Source organism: Clytia hemisphaerica, unplaced genomic scaffold (genome assembly GCF_902728285.1).
Source record: "Clytia hemisphaerica strain Z4C2 unplaced genomic scaffold, Clytia hemisphaerica genome assembly, whole genome shotgun sequence".
Classification (NCBI taxonomy): Eukaryota; Metazoa; Cnidaria; class Hydrozoa; order Leptothecata; family Clytiidae; genus Clytia; species Clytia hemisphaerica.
This window is the reverse complement of record NW_027103907.1, coordinates 709,811-729,297: the sequence shown is the minus strand read 5'-3', so window position 1 is coordinate 729,297 and position 19,487 is coordinate 709,811. Positions and strand designations below refer to the sequence as shown.

General features: G+C 35.7%; 2 protein-coding genes across 2 annotated transcripts; both read left to right on the top strand.

Annotated features, from left to right (window-relative positions):
* The first annotated feature begins 3,188 nt into the window (after window positions 1-3,188).
* Window positions 3,189-5,277, top strand: LOC136809056 (uncharacterized). The gene is made up of 5 exons (XM_067065631.1): window positions 3,189-3,326; window positions 3,603-3,794; window positions 4,144-4,267; window positions 4,449-4,615; window positions 5,020-5,277. Exons 1-5 carry the CDS (start codon window positions 3,284-3,286, stop codon window positions 5,163-5,165), a joined length of 672 nt encoding a protein of 223 aa, XP_066921732.1. The 5' UTR covers window positions 3,189-3,283; the 3' UTR covers window positions 5,166-5,277.
* Window positions 5,278-9,767: 4,490 nt separating this feature from the next.
* Window positions 9,768-12,489, top strand: LOC136809057 (pre-mRNA-splicing factor 38A-like). Its single transcript, XM_067065632.1, has 5 exons — window positions 9,768-9,877; window positions 10,152-10,322; window positions 10,652-10,769; window positions 11,021-11,244; window positions 12,231-12,489. Exons 1-4 carry the CDS (start codon window positions 9,835-9,837, stop codon window positions 11,187-11,189), a joined length of 501 nt encoding a protein of 166 aa, XP_066921733.1. The 5' UTR covers window positions 9,768-9,834; the 3' UTR covers window positions 11,190-11,244; window positions 12,231-12,489.
* The last annotated feature ends 6,998 nt before the right edge of the window (window positions 12,490-19,487 follow it).

Below are 19,487 nucleotides of genomic sequence, written 5' to 3'. Positions count from 1 at the left end.
CACACTAAATTTTATCTTCTCATCAAAATCACAAAATTACAAAAATCAATTCATCATACATCTAACAAGGCCCCCAAGTGGTTTTCGTGATGACGTGGTAGTGACTTTTGGCAGCGTGATTATGTGATTTGCAAATTTTTCCTTCGCGATTTAGTGATGAGAGGTGAAAACGTAATCGCGATTTGAAAGATTTTTAAGCCGTGGTACGTGATTTGCAATTTTTAAAAGGGGTGCGTGATTGTCCATTTTTTTGCTGATTTGCGTGATCGTGATTGAAGACAACAGATTGCGTGATATCGTGATCAGAGTTAGCGCTGGGGGCCTCTCTAACAATGAAAATAGATAACATTTTGCTTTGCATCCCTAATCTTTTACCCAAAATCACGCATCACGCAGGGAATATGGTCACGCTTTCGAGACAGAAAACCAGCAAAACAACCATCATGCAACAGAGTTTCAATCGACGCTCGAGCCGGGCTCGAGCCATGCAAGGAATTTGCTTCTAAAGGATTCATGCTTTAGTTGACAACTCTATCATGCGCGAATTCCTTAGAAGTTTACATGACAAGTCAAAAATCGAAAATCAACCTTTTTATCAGTTTTATTTTCAATAAACCTGATTCTGTATTAGAAGAAGTCAGCAAAAATGCATTGTGATCCCAATGATCTTTAATTACTTAAATGCTCTATTTTCGTGTTTTTGTTCTATATTGGAAACTAAAATCTAGTACACCCTTGTCTATGTTAAAAGGTGAAATTTTTTTAGCCAAACAAAGATAAAACAAAGGAACTGAATGACCGTGTTATAGGGTTGAAGAATGTAGGGTATGTGTTGACCGGTGTAGCGGATTATTTTAACTCCCTGTAAATGTTGACCCCCCCAGTTAAAATAAACTAGGAAATAATGACTCCCCTAGAGTAGGAATTTCCTAGGAAATATTGACTCCCTTAGTAAATAATGACTCCCTGTAAAAAAGCCGAGGGAGTCAAGATAACACCCCCCCCCCAAAGAACTGAAGTCATTGCAGTGCCGTTCGATCGAATGTTTCGAATTTAGGCTTTTCAAGGTCAAGAAATTGGGTTTCGCTGCTTTTACAACCCTTATTTGACTGAAATTAAATTTGGTGATTTTTACGACCCTTAGCGGGATTTTGAAGGTCTAAAAAAGGCACCCTTAAGGGCGGCACATACCCGTACCCTTCACTTGCCTAAGCACCCCCCCGGGCGTTGACCGGACTGTAGTTGGCTGTTTGCAAAAATCTGTGGCAGGGTGTCTTCTCAATACATATAATAATAATAACATATGTTTTAAGTGGCATGCTCCGAAAAATTCAAAAGCTTTTAGGCGGCTGGAGAATTGTTTCCACGAAGGGCCACTGTGATATAACATCAAATGAAAGTAAATGAGGACTATTTGACGTGCGTTGTCAATTCAAACTGAGTCCAAAAGTACAACAAACCCCACCTCATTAGATAAAACTAGGTAAGCAGGCAAAAGTTTCCTAATGAAGAAAATTGGCACCCTCAAGAAAAATGATAACCACCACACCTGCACAACAGAGTTTTTATCTCAGATACATTTTGAAACAGAAATCACCTAGTATAATGGGATCATTTATTGATTCTAGTGGATATGAAGTTCTCAAAAGCAAAAGCAGAAAAAGCTTGTTAAAAGCATTCTAAGTCAAAAAAGGCGAATTTCCAGGACTCCACCTTAAGGTAGATAATAGAGGGGAGTCATTTTAAACCAAAGGGGGTCAAGATTTCCTAGGAAATAGCAACTCTAGGGAGTCTTCATTTACTAGTTTATTTTGAGGTGGGGAGTCACTATTTACTAGTTTCAGAAGCAGCCACCGACCTAAAATTTGCAAATATCTGTTCTGATTTGCCAGCTGGAAGGATTTCCACGAAATTAAGAACAGTTCCTCGTTTTCCAGGGGAGAAAATTTACTTCAGAACAGTTATATTTTTCCAGCTAGGAGGTAAAATAACTTTCAGAACAGATACGAAATTACCAGGCGATTGATTTTACGCGAGTTAACTGTTCTTATCTACCAGGGCTGACAAAATCTTATAAGAACAGATCGCTAAATTCCAGCTTGACATTGAAGGACTTTTAAGAACAGAAGCTTAATTTCCAGCTAACAGTTCGAACAGATCCACAGTTTCCAGATGTTTTGTAGAACAGATGGAGAATTTTCAGCTGCCACTCCAGGCAACCACATTCAGGACTTTTTTGAAATTCCCTCAGAACAGATAGGAAATTCTTAGACACCTTATTTATAAATATAAGATATCAAACTATTTTTTTCATAAGAACAGATCATATTTTTCCAGCTGGTCCCAATCTTCAGTAGAACAGATCATATTTTTCCATCTGGTCCAAATCTTCAGTAGAACAGACCATATTTTTCCAGCTGGTCCCAATCTTCAGTAGAACAGACCACTTTTTTCCAGCAGACTTTTTTCTTTAGTTCGCTAAGAACAGACCGCCATATCCAGCTGGAACGTGCCTTCAGAACAGATATTTTGAAGTCCCCCTTCGGTGGATGCTTTCGTAGTATTATGACTGGGGAGTCATTATTCAGGGGAGTCAAATTTTTGTGTGACACCGGTAAGAAACTGACCCTTACCGTCTGCACATATGCAGCACCTTTTTTTGCCTAAGTACCCAGCAGGAAGTCTCAAAATACTAGTGTCTCGTCGCAGTGCGTGGTATGAAGGTTGAATGGGTTGAAGTTGAAGCAAGAGTCAAAATAGAAAAACCAATGTAGAGAGCGTGAAGTAGGAAACGAGGAGCGAGGGAAGAGTGCTCTAAACACCAGTGCTACAGTCCAGAAATTTCCGGGTATTATCCACACCCTATCCCGGCCAGCGAAAGATTGTCTAGAAGTTCTAGATTACTGCATGCTTTTCATGTAGAATATTTACTCTAACCGATAAACATGCTTTAAAAAGGCTATCAAAATGATTTAACTTTTAGTCAACCCTTTCCTATCACACCTTATAACCACAAATAAAAAGTTCGATGACAACGAAGAAAGATTGGCTTAAATTTATATTCCTAGTTTATAAGAGGCTTGATGATATGATGACATACGTAACGTAACACTGAATAGGAAGTAAACTGTTTCAGATTGTTTAAAACATTTCAGTAGGGAAAATTCCCTTTAGGGTTGACCTCTCTCAACCTTTCAGCAATGCTCTGACTATAAAAGGCGAACTGGAAACGTTAAGATGTCACAACAAATATTGTACACATTCGACAGCACAAGTAGAAAAGATGAAGTTGATTTTTATACTTGGAGTATGTCTTCTCGTGCAAGGTAAGTGAGCTTATAGCCCTTATATGTTTCTTTACCTACTAAAGAGTTACATTTCAGGTACGTGGTGGGTTAACCAAAATTGAGGAGACAAGTTGAAGAAAATTAGTATTAGGCACCCTGTCTATAGGGTATGTTTAAAAACTTGGCGAGGGAAGAGATTGCAAAGTTTCTTTAAATAATCACAACTGGCTGTCAACGCGAGAGGTTACTTTGTTTTCAAGTTCTTATTTCAAAATTGAACCAAGTCAAGAGAAATACTTTCATTTCCCTCTACAGGTTGCCAACTGTCGAAAGCAACAGAAGGCGCTGCTACGAACAAAACAACAACTGCTCATGAAAATAAGGACCCTGTTCACGATGGCATGACAAGTCACCAAAACGAAAATGTAATGGATCACATAGATGACGAAATTGATGACATTGAAGATGAAGAAGATGATGATTTCGAAGATCAAAATAAAAGACCAGGTTTGTAAAATAATCCATCATTTATGTAATCATTTTATTACCCAGTAAAGGAACTTAAAATTTCGCGAACTTTTTCTTTAACCTGGTTTTTAGGGAGATGTATATAGTCCCGCTCATTTTAAAGAAGATAGCTATTTATCAAAATCGAATTTTCAATAGATTTGTTTCTTATAAAATAAACTCTTGTGATCGTCCTCGAAAGTTTATTATTTTTGGAAAATTAAAGATTTTTTCAAAAATCAATAATCAAAATATTAAATATTAAATATTAAAAAAATAAAAGATCCAAAAGAACTTTTTACCACCTGTTCGACGGTGAGTGATTGAGAGAACTTTTTTTACGTTTTAGTCGAAGACAAAGCAGACAAGGAAGAAGACATCATTGATGAAAATGATGATGAAGAAGAAGAAGAAGAACATCCAAGAGAAAGACGAGACGCAAGCCCTTGGGGAAGTAGAAGACGATTTTTCAGGTAAGCTTTATAGAAAGGTAGATATAGAGTCAATATTTTAGGTTGATGGTCCAGTAAATTAGGTGACTTTCTATTTCCACGTTGTCGACGGCATTTTTTTTTGTTTCTGCTCCGTCGAAATAAGTTGTCTTGCATGCTAGACTACAATTCACACATTAAAAATTGATGTCAAACTTTCTAGTAACTGGAGGAGAAGAACAATCCACAATTTGAGACGTCGATCGATCAGCAACTGGCGAAGACGAAGTATCTCAACATCCCGATGGCGAAGACGGACAATTACTACTCAACGAAGACGGTGGAGACGAACTGCAAAGAAAATTGGAGCAGGAATTATAGTTGCTGCAGGTATAATAGTTAATAATTGGGGAAAGGGGAAATTTGCAGCTTAGCTAGAATCTGACATTAAAGGAAGGAATAGTTCGATTTTGAAAAGGTTCGGAATGCTTTCTTCTTAACTTCCACACTGACAAAATGTCATTGTGCTTCACAACAAATTCTTTATCAAATGCCTGACATGACTTTTTTATAAAATGGTTCAAAAAGTTGCACCCTAGTGCGAGTTCTTGGTCCCTAGAAGATCGAATCTGTTAAAACATACGAACAAGTTGGATTCAATAGATTTATAGCCAAAATTTATACCAAAATCTGCTTCGCAGACCGACGCACGGCAAGCTGAAAATATAAAAGTGCCTGTGGGTGGGGTGGTACAGGTTAATAGATTCAAAACCTTCCTTTTTATTTCATTTTAGGCGGCATCAAAAAGATTCGAAACAAGATTATCAAAGAATTAATAAAACCCAAATGTGCAGGATGTGCAGGGATTTGTGAGAAACCGGCGCCTTCAGGTTGTCGATGTGTCCAAGATCAAGCGTGCATCAAAAGGATGTATGGATGACTTTTAATCAGTGAAGAATAGCCAACTGGTAGCAAATAACTTTTTTTAATTCATAGAATTTCATATCTCCTTTTATTTTATATGAAAAAATAAAATTTGACGGCAAATATAATGCAACATTGTAAAATTCTTCCCTGAGGGAGGTTCTAGGTTTGCGACGAGGTATTGGAGATGCCCGGCCTAAAAGTTCAAAAATCGACCTGGAATAGATTTCAAAAATCTGGCCTCTTTTTTAAAATCTCACGACCCTTTGAGTGACTATTCTACCCGATATTCAGCCAAAATTTTCAAATTTTAATCCAAACTCCGAGAAGTAATGGCTCTCTGAGGGATTTGATTTTTAATATTTTTAAATTTTGGGACCCTTTTAAATAATCAATTGTTATGGTCATGTAAAAAAATTTTGAGGGTGCTAAAAAGGAGCTTTTATGGCTCGGGTACATCCGAGAGTCATTTTGCCCCGCCCCCGAGATATAATCATACCAAAACAGAATCGCTTTATATTGAAATAGTGATGAAAAAAGAGATAATCAATTATCACGATGGTTAATGCTTTGGGGATAAAACAACACATTAGTGAAAAATATGTTACTTCCTTAACATTTTCTTGCAGAGTCGTTTCGGACAACTCTCTTACGGTATAAATTTAATAACGATGCGGGGCACTACACAATCCAAATATAGTTAAGAGATGAGACACCCGGGGGATGGCTAGAGTCATACTTTGAAGAGATTCCTTTTTTTAATATTTGATCGTACTTTTAAGCCAGCTTTAACATCAAAAGGACTTTTAATGCGTTCAGCTACAGCTTCACCGGCGTGCGACGCCGGGTACCGGGTATATTCGATTTAATTAAAGTAACATTTCCATAATTAATAGTTTAGTAATTACTGTTACAGTATATGGCCCCAAAAACGGAGACGGCTCTTAAAACGTAGGTCGTCTTTAAAATGAGGATAACGATCAATTGGATCAATATTCCATGATTTCAATTCTTAAGATGGTTAAATCAATTTATGAATTTGAAACTTATAGAATGTATTGGTTGAAACAGTCAAAATGTGAAGAGTCTACTCTTTTGTGCTTAATTGTAGGGGGAGGGTTAGAAAGCAGGCGTTGGGTCATTATAAAATGCTATGGGGCAATTTTAATGAATTTCGTTGAAATGAGAGGACACAAAAACGCAAAAGATTAACAAATGCCTGAAACTAAAGTCTTAATTAAATCAATACAACATAATAGAAATAGAGCGCATAATCATTAGATTGGAATATGGTCATAAATGTTAGTCACTACCTTTTGTGAGACATTGTACTCAATTTCAAAGTTTTCAACAGTGACCAAGTTCTGTGACATTTCTTCACTTGTTCCCTTTCCAAAGAACTCCTCCAAAATGTTTGGGAAAAAAGTGAGTGAAGTCAACTTATCTTTAATTTCAATCTGAGCATCTATAGAGTACACAAGTTGACATTTTTTTCAAGCTCAAATTTAGAGGGCAATGATCACAACGAACACTAGCTGCGCCATTTTTAGGTTCTGGCAACTTTTTCTTGCAAAATATGTTACGACATTAGCGATATTCGTTGAGTTTGGTTCACATAATATCTGGGCAACAAATTTTTGATATTTCAGTCGTCACTTTATCCCAAGTTATCTTAAGTTTGGTGTCTGCCATAGTAACTTCAGTATCATAAAGTGTTTGTAATTTTGCTTGTCCTTTGTGATAGATGAGAGTAAGTTTTGAAAAATTATAGGGTTTACGTGTTCAAGTCCATTGATTAATTCGTCTCCCCATACTACAAGTGGCAAGGAGTTTTCTTGAGCATCTGAAAATTCAGCATCTCTAACACTTTTTGGCCCATTTCTTGTGTTGGCAAGATGCTTAGCCTCTTTCCACATGATTTGTCCTTGCATCTGGAATGAGCCACTTGACTGTATTATAATTACTTCGTTGACTGTAATTGGTGTAGTTTGAGGATTAAAACTCAGTTGACAAGCCGGTTCCAAGGAGGATGATCTATTAAAAAATACCACTGACCTTTTCGGTGAAACCATGGAACATTTTGCTGGACTGGAAGTTTTGAATTCTTCAAATCGGTCTCTCAATTTCACATCCATCACACTACACGCAGTTTGACAAGCTCGTGCTTAGACTTAAACATATCAACATCAAAGTAATCATTTTTCTTGTGTATAATCTGGCCAACATTTACAACATAACCAGTGATAGCTTAAAAAAAAGTTATGTTTTTAAGCCAAAAAATCAATGCGGGCAAGATACCAGAAGCGAAGAAGTCTGAATAATAGTAGTATGTAGTATGTAGTATCTTGAGAATTCTGAATATCTTTAGTTTTAATGAGCCAATGATTATCTGTATTTTTCGTTTCTAAGGTTAGGATTTTCACAGATTTAAAACCGAAGTAATAATATATACCTTTTCAAATATCTCAGCTTTTCTATCATTCTTCCCTGCTCCGAAGCTCGGATCACCACCTTTACACATATCAATCACCTTTTTGGTTTATCTGGCACCCAGATGGTGAAATTTTCATCCGACACACTAAAGCTCTGAAGGTCGGGAAAATTTTCAACATCTGGAAGGTTTACATTACGGAATTTTGCAGCGGGGGGTCTGGTAACCCATCCCTCGTTTTCGGGGATTGGCGGGTCCAACCGAAATATTTATAGGTTTACGCACAAGGGCTGTTGAACCCGACTGAGGGAGCGGCAATTCAAAGGCCAACTATCATTCCTTTCCAATGGGAAATTGGCCCGCTCCTTTAGAGCTTTAGAGCTTAAGCGTGGGCGGCCACCAATCCGCCATCGGAATATCAAATAATGTGAAGCGAATAGCAAACATTAAGACCCGAAAGCCTCGCTAAATTCGCGCGCGAACGACACTACTGGGGAATATTTTTGTCATTCAGGTAAAGCTGATCCGCCGTTGTTGTCTTTTCCTGAATAAATTTTTACAGAACATTCGCCTTTCACGAAGCTAAGAGGCCCCCTCGTGCCGGGGGGCAAAAATTCGATGAAAACAATGAAAGATTGGCTTAAGGTTATATTCTTTTACTTTATAAGAGGCTTGAAGATATGATGACATACGTAACAATGAATGGGAAGTAAAATTTTCAGATTGTTTAAAACATTTCCCTTAATGGTTGACCTCTCTCAACCTTTCAGATGCTCTGACTATAAAAGGCGAACTGGAAGCGTTAAGATGTCACAACAAATATTGTACACATTCGACAGCACAAGATGTGTTAGAAATACGTCTTACTTTGGTCGTGTTCAGACCAAGGTTTAAAGTAATTAAGTCTACATGTTTCTTTTATATTCCTTTTGTATTTAGCTGCACACTCCTCATTAGTTAAACCAAAGTTTAAAAAGGACTCACCCTCTGGTTTAAAAATAAATGATTTTACGATATTATCAATGTTTTCTGAATAGACGAAATCAGAATTTGCAAGTGAAAAGCATGCTCCTTTTGTAAATTATGAAAGGAGAACGTGAAATTTATGGGCGCGTTCACACTGAAAAGTTTACTTAATTAAATCTATCAAAGTTAAACAAAGAGATTTATGATGGATGAATACACTGGTTTATTACAGTTCTTTGTAGGTTCACGAGATCTACTATAACACGGTAATTGATTTTGCTTAAGGCTTCTCATTGGTTGATTTTTTATTGAGAGTTTCGATTTCACCTGTGATTGGTTGATATTGGTATCCATACATCACTTGAAATCCGCCAACATATTTGTTCTAATGGTTTTACTCATTAACTGCATTCATCTTACACATCAACAACACCGTTTGCACTATTTCTAATTTTTTCCTCAGTTCATTCGTTTTTGAAATCGTAAAACTTTTTGTTCACTGCACGCATTCTTTGTTTATGCTTCCTTAATAAAATCTTTTGTTTTAAGGGAAGCCTCTACCCTACCCTTAAGACAATAGAGCTTACGACTCTTAATTAAGGAAGATCGATTAAAATTACAATACTACGCGTTCTACTCTTTGTTAAATGCACGTTCTGTATTGTAGTCAACAAAAGATTCTCCTAACTACATTTTTATTAAGGAAGGTCTGTAGTGTGAACACGACCTATGACTTAGAGACGCTCGGAACGTCTCTATCAATTTAGGCAGTTAATGGGCTTTTAATGAGAATATCATGGATCGAAGTATGGAGATTCCCATACTCTGCAACAAAAAAATCGATATAGAAGCAATGCTAACGTTTCAATTCTAGCAACCATTCTGCAGTTTGAAGATGTTGTGTACAATACTATCAACTGTTTGCGATCTCCTCAAAAAGGAAGCCTCACTCAAACACTCAAAAGGGGATTCCTTTTAGCTCCTCTATTCTAAAAGATGAAATAGCAATTAAGTCGTTGCATTTCTTAATTCCCTTATCAATTTAGTACTACTTAAGCCTTAAACTTAAACTTGCATGTCGGAACACGACCTATCTGTGGATCTTGTTATTCATGCTAATTACTTTGTTTACCATTTTAGAGCTGATGTCATCTCCCTTAGGGTATTTGCTCCACACGCCTTATATAATTACCATTATTGCATAGGAGTGTGTTATATTTATCCATTAGCTGTATTACTAAAATAGTACTCATTGAATGAAGTCACTCTCGTGTCTGTTCTTAACAAGATGAAGTTGATTTTTATACTTGGAGTATGTCTTCTCATGCAAGGTAAGTGAGCTTTGAGCACATAGAGTTTTGCTTTGTGGTGGGCTAGTCGAAACTGTGGAGACAAGTTAAAAAGGTAGTATTAGGCACTCTGTCTCTAGGGTTTGTTCAATAGTAATAATGATAATAAAAGCTAGCTGTTGAGTGAAAAAAGCTGCTCAATTTACTTTTAAAATAGTAACGATGTACTGGAAGAAAAATGGTTTTCTTTTTCTGGGCCGGGAAGTTTGGTTGTTTTCAAAATTAATCAAAATCTTATACTTTCCTTTCTCTACAGGTTGCCAACTGTCGAAAGCAACAGAATACGCTGCTTATGAAAATGAGGATCTGGATCACAATGGCATGACAAGTCACCAAAACGAGAACGCAATGGAACACATAGATGATGCAATTGAAAACAATGAAGAAGAAGATGATGATGATTTTGAAGATCAAAATAATGGACCAGGTTTGTAAAATAATCCATCATTTATGTAATCATTTTATTAGCCAGTAAAGGAACTTAAAATTTCGCGAACTTTTTCTGTAACCTGGTTTTTAGGGAAATATATAATCCCGCTCATTTTAAAGACGAAAGCTATTTATCAATATCGAATTTTCAATAGATTTGTTTCTTTTAAAATAAACTCTTGTGATCGTCCTCGAAAGTTTATTATTTTGGGAAGATTAAAGATTTTTTCAATAATCAATAATCAAAATATTAAATATTAAAATAATTCAAAAAAAAATTGTACCTGTTTGACGCTGAGTGATTGAGTGAGCCTTTTTACGTTTTAGTCGAAGACAAAGCAGACATGGAAAAAACGGGAGAAATTGATGAAAATGATGATGAAGAAGAAGAAGAAGAATATCCAAGAGATGCAAACCCTTGGGAAAGTAGAAGACGTTCTTTCAGGTACGCTTTATTGAAAAATCAAAATATAATAGCCGCATTCTTTTTCACCGTCCAACACTTTATTGAAAGATAGATAGAGTCAATATTTTAGGTTGATTGTTCAGTAATCTAGCTAATTTTCCAGTAATCTAGGTAGCTTTCTATTTCCACGTAGTCGACGGCGTTTTTTTTTGTTTCTGTTCCGTCTGAATAAGTTGTCTTTCATGCTAGACTACAATCCACACATTAAAAGTTGATCACAAACTTTCTAGTAACTGGAGGAGAAGAAGATACCACAGTTTGAGACGTCGATACCACAATTTGAGACGTCGATCGAAAAGCAACTGGCGAAGGCGAAGTATCTCAACATCTCCATCGCGAAGACGGACATTACGAAGACGGACATTACGAAGACGGACATTACGAAGACGGACATTATGAAGACGGTGGAGACAAACTGCAAAGAAAATTGGAGCATGAGTTATAGTTGCTGCAGGTATAATAGTTAAGAATTGGGGAATGGGGAAATTTACAGCTTAGCTAGAATCTGACATTAAAGGTTCGATTTTGAAAAGGTTCTCGGGTAAGTTATGGCATGTCTTAAAATTACCATAATTTTTAAATAGCATTAGCCGACAGATAACAACCAAACAAATGACTGAACATGAAGGGTACTGTGATGTAGTTTCTAACCTGATGTGTAACCTAATTGTTTTTTCGCCAGTTTTCACGAAAAACTGCAAAAACTGATTATGACGTCATAATAACTAAAAATTGAATTTCTCAAGGGTTATTTATCCAATAGACCTTTTCATAAATTACGTCACGAACATCACTTGCCTCGTTTTCAAACAATCACTATGGTGATTATGTCCCTTGAGACATTAAATGATTTTTTTATGAAAAGAAAGTAGTTTAAATAAAATCCGCTGGGAGTTAATCACCATGGCAATAATTTCAAAACGAGGCAAGTGACGTAATTTATGAAAAGGTCTATCGTCTTCAAACTTTGACTAAAGATGTATCTCACTAAAGTCGATCATTTGAAAAAGATTTTTTTTTGAAATTCTGATTACGTCAGCAAAAAATAAAATTTTTCCCTTTTTTCCTAATTTCTGCTGATGTCTTACTTTACGTCAGACATGCCATAACTTACCTGAGTTTGGAATGCTTTCTTCTTAGCTTCGTCAAATTGACAAAATGCCAATGTGCTTCACAACAACGATAAATTCTTTATCAAATGCCTGACATGACTTTTTATTAGAAACTGGTTCAAAAAGTTGCACCCTAGTGCGAGTTCTTGGTCCCTGGAAGATCGAATCAGTAGTAGTTAAAACGAGAAAAAGTTGGATTCAATAGATTTATAGCCTTACCAAATCTGCTTCGTAGAGGGACACACGGCAAGCTGAAAATATAAAAATGCCTGTGGGTGGGGTGGTACAGGTTAATAGATTTAAAACCTTACTTTTTATTTCATTTTAGGCGGCATCAAAAAGATTCGAAACAAGATCATCAAAGAATTAATAAAACCCAAATGTGCAGGATGTGCAGGGATTTGTGAGAAACCGGCGCCTTCAGGTTGTCGGTGTGTCCAAGATCAGGCGTGCATCAAAAGGATGTATGGATGACTTTTTATCAGTAAAGAATAGCTAACTGGTAGCAAATAATTCTTTTTTAATTCAGAGAATTTTGTATCACCTTTTATTTTATATGAAAAAATAAAATTTAAAGGCAAAAATAATGTAACATTGTAAAATTCTTCCCTGAGGGAGGTTCTAGGTTTGCGACGAGATTGAGGCTGCCCGGCTCAAAAGTTCAAAAATCGACCTGGAATAGATTTAGAAAATAAGGCCCCTTTTTTAAAATTTCACGATCCTTTGAGTGACTTTTCTTCCCGATATTTGGCCAAAATTTTCAAATGTTAATCCAAACTCCAAGAAGTAATAGCTCTGTTAGGGATTCGATTTTTTATATTTTTAAATTTTGGGACCTTTTTAAAAATATTCAATGGTTATGTACCTCTGTGAAAAACGTTCGAGGGTGCAAAAAAGGAACACATTAGTGAAACATATGTTATTTCTTTAACATTTTCCTTGTTAGTCTAAAATAATCTCTGAAGTAATTTATGTGTGGCAGGGTCAAATTCTACTTAGACTAACTATTTCTTCTTTCTGAATGGTTCCTATAAAGGCGTTAAACTCCCCAGATTTTTTAAAGTTTAATTCAAAGAACAAATTTAATTGAGACAAAGGAAGGGGACGCAGCAATAGACAGTGTTTAATTTTTTAAACAGCTAAACGAAGTTTAGAGTGACAATGATAAAGTATTGTCTTTTACGATGGTGTAGCTAAAAACTACAATAAAATGTTAGAAAAGACTTTTGTGCCAACATGTTGAAAGATTACTTAGTACCATAAAAAGCACATGCCGAAATCATATATCGACCTGTGCCGACTTATCTGGTACCAGATGGGGAAATATGCTACGACACGCTTTGCTCTAAAGGTCGGGCATATTGGTCCGCTCCTTTAGAGCTTTAGCGTGGGCGGCCGCCAATACGCCATCGGAATATCAGATAATGTGCCGACTAATCCAAATTCTATTCAGCGCGCAATCCACGCAGAGTAAAGTAACCATGACGACAATCCAAGATCTTAGATGAAGTTCAAAGTTGATATCTTTATTCCCGTCGTTGAAAACACAACTCAAAGATGTCATCAAGGCTCTTTAAAAAGAGTCACTAATAGAGAATCATAACAGAAAGTCCGTCTATTATTACGATTCCATTAAAGGAACATTTACATAATTAATAATTACTGTTATACATTTGGGGATCGTCATGTAAAAGGTTCTCGCGAAAGAAGCTCATTTCAATTACACTTGGAAGTTTCTGGGGAATTCGTAAATAGTAGACTACATACTGATAAAGTCTGCTAGACATTAATATGATAATGTTTACTCTTCATCTTTGATTCATTTACAGTGATTAGATTGACACATGCGTGATAAAATTTATATTACTGGTCTTCAGAGGTTGATATATTCTTTGAAAACTCAACCTCTAATACTCAGGGTAATAAGTAATAAGGTATATACGATTGCAAAGTTAGATTTCAGTGATGTTTTATTTCTTCTCGCATCTCTTCTAAAGAAGAAGGCAATCAAATAGAGTGGTAAAATCGGGAAACCGTATCTAGAACGATATTCTCAAATTTGTTATTTTCCTTCTCTCTCGCGCGCTAATTCCCGTGTGAACGTTTTACCGATTATACCTAGCCAGTACCCGACTCCTAAATTTTGTTGCGCGCGGTAAATAACAGACTTGTTTACAAGTCTATCAAATATATTAATAAACTAATCATTGATGAATAATGCAAAGAGAGACTGGGACTGAGCCAACACCATATTAATGAAATGAAAGATGAATAAACATCAGTAGCGCTCCGCAAAGCATACGTCATAATTATTACTTTACACTTTTTTTGACATTTGTACGAGTTGCAATCCCACAATTCAATGCGACTCAATTAAAAATACGTGCAAGTTGTTTTATATCTTTTGTCAAATGATGCAATTAACGTGCAAAAGAAATTAACGCAAAGGTTGATGGGATGGGAGTCGTACAATCATATCGAGAGTAAGCATTATGTCAAAAATAAAATCTATTTTTAGACTCAGCGCTGTGTGCTATAGAGTGGGCCTCAGGCCCTCGAGCTCAGACCCCTGAATAAGGCAAGAAAAATATTAGCGAGAAAATGAAAAGGAGGAGTCCTTTTAGTTTGTTATTTTGGCTCTGTGTGGATTTCAAACTTTTGAACGATAATCGTAAATACTGTTTCTGATTACTGTTCGTTATTCCTCGTTACTTGGTAACACGATGACAACTGAACCAATATTATTGATTCATTTCTGTTTTTATCAATGTCTGTATTAAAAAGTAACTGAATTGATTGTTAAATGTTTCATTGTAATCCTGTTCAATGATTGTGATTCATGATTAAAATTTTAGAATAATTTTTTTTTCAGAATTCACCCACTTTAAAAAAATAAACTATGTGAAAAAAAATATTCCCTCACTTAAAAACTGATTATGGAACTGAGGTGAAATGAAAATTTTAACATACCTTCTACTTCTAGCTTTATTGGTCTGGCAAAGTCTACAAAACCAATCACTCACTTTAAATTTTGGTTCACGAGGAAAGAAGTTTATTTCAGGGAAAATTTTGTTGGCTTTGAGTGGAATCAAGGCTCCTCATCTTTGTGTAGCTAACTGGTAGGTAGTATATATTCAAATTGCAAATATTTTAGGAAGAAAAAGATATTTTACGCGGAATTTTATACATTCCCAGAGGATGACATAAACACTAATTCTAATTGCCAACGGAAGAAGTCTAAAGCTTCTGAGGATGGCATTCATAGCTTCACGCATAAGGAAGTTGGGCAAACATCTCATAATTTTGCGCGCGTTTTTCAGTATTTTAGTTCCGCTCAACGGTAGCATTCTTATCTTACGGTCTCTCTATTGTTTTATCATCATCAAAAAGACTTTTCCGGATTATTTTGATCCGATTACACATTTTGAAATGTCAGTTTATCCCTGGAGGGTTATATGAATCAAAGGAAATTCCCTTTTATGGAAAATTCCCTTTTTATACCACAAGTAGTTATTAAGCGCTTTTCATAAGTTAAAAATATTACTCTACTCAAAGTATTCGAACAGTTATGTTAAATGTGTACATTAGTAAAATAACATACAGCACACCTGACCCCGAGAATGTAGGTGAAATTTGAATCAGACCTGAAAGATGTAGATTTACATTTTAAAAGATATTGAATATTTTCAAAGAAATTTTGAACTCCCAAAATCCTTTCCCAGGGGTTAGTTTCATTACTTTTGATAGATAGACCAATTTTTTTGGTCCTTGAAGTTGACTTCCATTTTCGTTATAGCCCCCAGAATGTAGGTTTGGTTTTATGACTTTAAATCTAGTAATAGTAAAATGTTGATATTTTTTCAATTGGATTAATCTTAACAGCAAATTTTAGAAATGTTTTATGCGAAAACAATATTCTAAAGAGCATTTTGTTATTCTGAAAATTGGATTTTTTCACTTTTTAACCCCCAGAATGTAGGTGAAAAGATTCGGTTGTTGAGAATGGAATTTCGGTATTCATCGGAAATTATTGTTCTCTAAGTAAAATTCATACTTTAGAAATATACGCTGACAAAAATTTAACAAGTATATTAATTTCATCGTGTTACAAATGAGAAAAAGTAAAAGGAAGGACGAAAAGAAGAGACAAGAAAGTTGTTTTTATTTTGTAGGTTGAAAATTTTGTGTTGAAATATGTGAATAATGTAACAACACCCCTGCCTCACAGCCCCGGCGGAACTTTTTCCGACATCGGGTCCAAAAATTTCTACTTAAGTCCAAATTGGAATAGAAATTCTACTGCTCCAAACTTAGGCAAATTTTCTGATTGGGCTGGGGTCCCAACGGGTCTGGGACACGTCGTAAAAGCTCAAAATTTTAACATTAATCATCTCTCAGGTAGTACTTTCATGTTATAAAAGTACAACAAACAAGTTTTATATAATTTGACAGACTTTTTACATCGGGTTATAAAGGCCCCCAAATTGTAGGTCAACTAATCCCAAAAGTTAGGTCAAACATTTTCGTCAAAATATCTAACTCAGAACAGTAAATATTGAAATGGACTATTGTCTCCATTTTCTTAGTTCATTAGGAGTAAGAAAATACCCTATCATCATAACTTAATTCCAATAGATTTGGATTTAGAGAGGATTTATTTAAAAAATGTCTCAATTCGGGTAGTATCCAATCAACTTCCATTCAGATTTTTGTTGGAAAAAATTAATTCTAGTTAAAATTTTATGTCCAGAAATAATCAGTAAGATGTAACAGTATGCTCTGAAACAACTTTTTATGGTGTTGATTTATCGTTAGGGCTACAATGCTAAAAAATGAGAAACCTACATTCTCGGGGTTTACTGCATTCTCGGGGTCAGGTGCTGTAAGTCATATGATTATGACTGGGCTGCTCTTAAATTTATATGAGTTTTTCAGCCTTAAATGTCAATATTAATTAAAAATGGAAACATGTACTTCTCAGTAATTTCTGAAATCTGTTCAGATTCTTCTTAATTTGTTCTTAGGTTCTGGCCAAATTTCAGCCTCGTATTCTTATGAAATTGTTCTTATAAAAAAATGTGTAAGGCAAGGCACGGATGTCACTCTAAGTAGACTGTAAATCACTCCCTGACACATTTGTTAGCATTTGAAAGAATTTTGTCTCAGATGAGAGGTCACTCTTAACAAAAATTACTGTAGGGGTAAGATCATTCCTTTTGAACGCAAATTCAACTGTGTTCGTTTTTCTGCGGTGGCACCTTAATGAAAGTTATGGCTAGTTTTAAGACATTAGTTGAACCCAGAACCCGGACCCCGGACTATGCGAGAGCACTAACTTTCCTCTTTGCTAATTTCTAATTTTTTTCTACAGGAAAGAGATTTGGTAGAGGAATTTAATATGTGAAACTGTATAAAAAAATAATTTGAGCTCTCCACCCATTACAAATCGTTGGGTAAGACCCTGCAAACACAATTATTAGTTTGGCTAAAAAGACTACATTGTTTATATTTAAAGGCGTTCGGAGCAGAGAAATGCAAGTCAGTGAATTACAACAAAAAGACAAAAGAATGCCAATTGATGGATGAAAATCAACAAAATGTGGAAGATGAAGACAAGTTTGAAAACGATGAAGATTGGGAATATTATGGCGAGAAAGAACGAAAGGTGACATTACTTTAGATTATCATCACCTTCTCAATAAGTACTTGCTGGAATTAGTTTCCACATTAGACAAACAAGCGTCGGCTTTTTCTTAGACACGTCAGAATGATCGTTATAAAAAGTTCTTACAGAAATAAATTACCCCTGGAGAAAGAATTGAAAATTTGTTCAGTATACATGGGAAACTCCAATAAGCAAACACCATCGGTAAATAGGGTTAGTGTCCGGTAATTCTTGATATGCGTAAGTCATTTTTCTAGCGGAAACACCCTAAAAAAGCCGGGATTTGACTTCTATCTGTTACAAAAATAGAAACACAGAGGTAAAAAAACCGGCTTTTTCGGTGCTTCGTTAAAAAATGTGATGTCATCTCGACTTACGCATATCAAGAATTGGAAATGTCTGCCGTTTAGAAACTTTTCAATTTTTCAAAAAACTACGTCCTCTAATTGAGTGTCCGCTTTTTTGGAAACTTATTTATGAGGACTTGACTAGGAAATAGCTGGGAAAATAGAATCTAATCAGAGGTGTATGCCTTTTACAGTGTCTGCTATTTGGAGGTTTTACTGTAGATAATGAGCATATATGCAGCGAAATTAAACGACGTGAAACGTTTTCACATCCTCATCTGAATGGAGGCTATAGGTAGTAACAATTTTGACCATATGCTCCAATGTTTCCAAAAACTGGAGTCCTTAGTAATATACACTTTTTGCCAGTAAGATTGAGAGACTAATAATTTAGCAACATTAAATTTTTAACCTTGGACAAAATTCTGTTAGTTAGGGAAAATGGGGAAAAGTTTGGAGGTGTATTTTTTACTTATACAATGACATATATCACATTTAACATGTATACAAATTTGTCAATCTGATTTTTAGATGGAATGTTTTTCCAAAGGTGACAGTTCACTATGTTGCATAGCAACACAAGATCGAACTTGCCAAAAACGTAAGAAATCTTTATGAAAGTTATGTCAAAAATAGACAATGATTAAATCTGATATATCGGTCTATCTCTCAAAACGACTGCTTGACTGATTGACGTCAAACGAGCTTAGTAAAACTGCAGCAAATTTTTTTACGTACACGGACGGGAGTATCCTCGATGAGATATCTTTGTTGTTTGGTTTTGTTGTTTGGAATTGCTTAGGTCAGGGTTGCTAGTAACGGCTTGTCACTGTACCGGGTGCATACTCGGCGTCTTGGGCCCGGCAGGGTTGCTAGTAACGGCTCGAATTTCAGTCAGGTTAAAAAAGGGGCAATTTTACCCATGTTATAATAACATTACCCCCGTCTTTTTTATCATTCTATAAGTATTTCCAAATTTTGTGTTTTGCTGTGCGAGTGTGGCTCGACGGATAGCGCGCTGGGGTTCTGATCAGAAACTCTTTCATTTGGTGAGTTCGAATCCCGGTCGGGTCGATATTTCAAGGTTTAAGATAAGTTTAAGATACTCCCGCCCGTCAATTTTACTCCCAACCGTCAAGATGAGATACTCCCGACTGTCGATGATACTCCCGTCCGTGTACGGAAAAAAAACTTTGCAAAGCTGCCTTAAGGGCTCTGACCATAGTGAATTTTTCATAATTGCCGTGTTTAAAATGTGTTTTCTGACTGATGTAACCAACAAAACTATGGCATGTTATACATTTTCTGTTAGACAAACTATTCCTAAATCTGAAAATTCAAAAATTGTATTGAAAAAATTTGATGAAAAAGAAAATGAAGACTTTTGCGAGGAAGAGTATTTCAACTTTGAAGAGCTTAGTTTCGGCGAAGAAAAAACATTTTGAAAAAATTTTCGCTGTAGATGAAGTATCTTTTACCGAAGGATAAAAATTTTTGCGGAAAATTTTTGTAAATGCTTCTTTGTCTCGAAATCTTCAAAATAGTAGTTTTTCATCAATTTTTCATCTGGATT

Excerpts from the sequence above, each read along its gene's own strand:
- LOC136809056 (XM_067065631.1), top strand. The coding sequence starts at position 3,284 with ATGAAGTTGATTTTTATACTTGGAGTATGTCTTCTCGTGCAAG. Across the intron at positions 3,327-3,602 it reads AGTATGTCTTCTCGTGCAAG|GTTGCCAACTGTCGAAAGCA; the intron begins GTAAGTGAGCTT and ends TTCCCTCTACAG. Across the intron at positions 4,268-4,448 it reads AGTAGAAGACGATTTTTCAG|TAACTGGAGGAGAAGAACAA; the intron begins GTAAGCTTTATA and ends CAAACTTTCTAG.
- LOC136809057 (XM_067065632.1), top strand. The coding sequence starts at position 9,835 with ATGAAGTTGATTTTTATACTTGGAGTATGTCTTCTCATGCAAG. Across the intron at positions 9,878-10,151 it reads AGTATGTCTTCTCATGCAAG|GTTGCCAACTGTCGAAAGCA; the intron begins GTAAGTGAGCTT and ends CTTTCTCTACAG. Across the intron at positions 10,770-11,020 it reads AGTAGAAGACGTTCTTTCAG|TAACTGGAGGAGAAGAAGAT; the intron begins GTACGCTTTATT and ends CAAACTTTCTAG.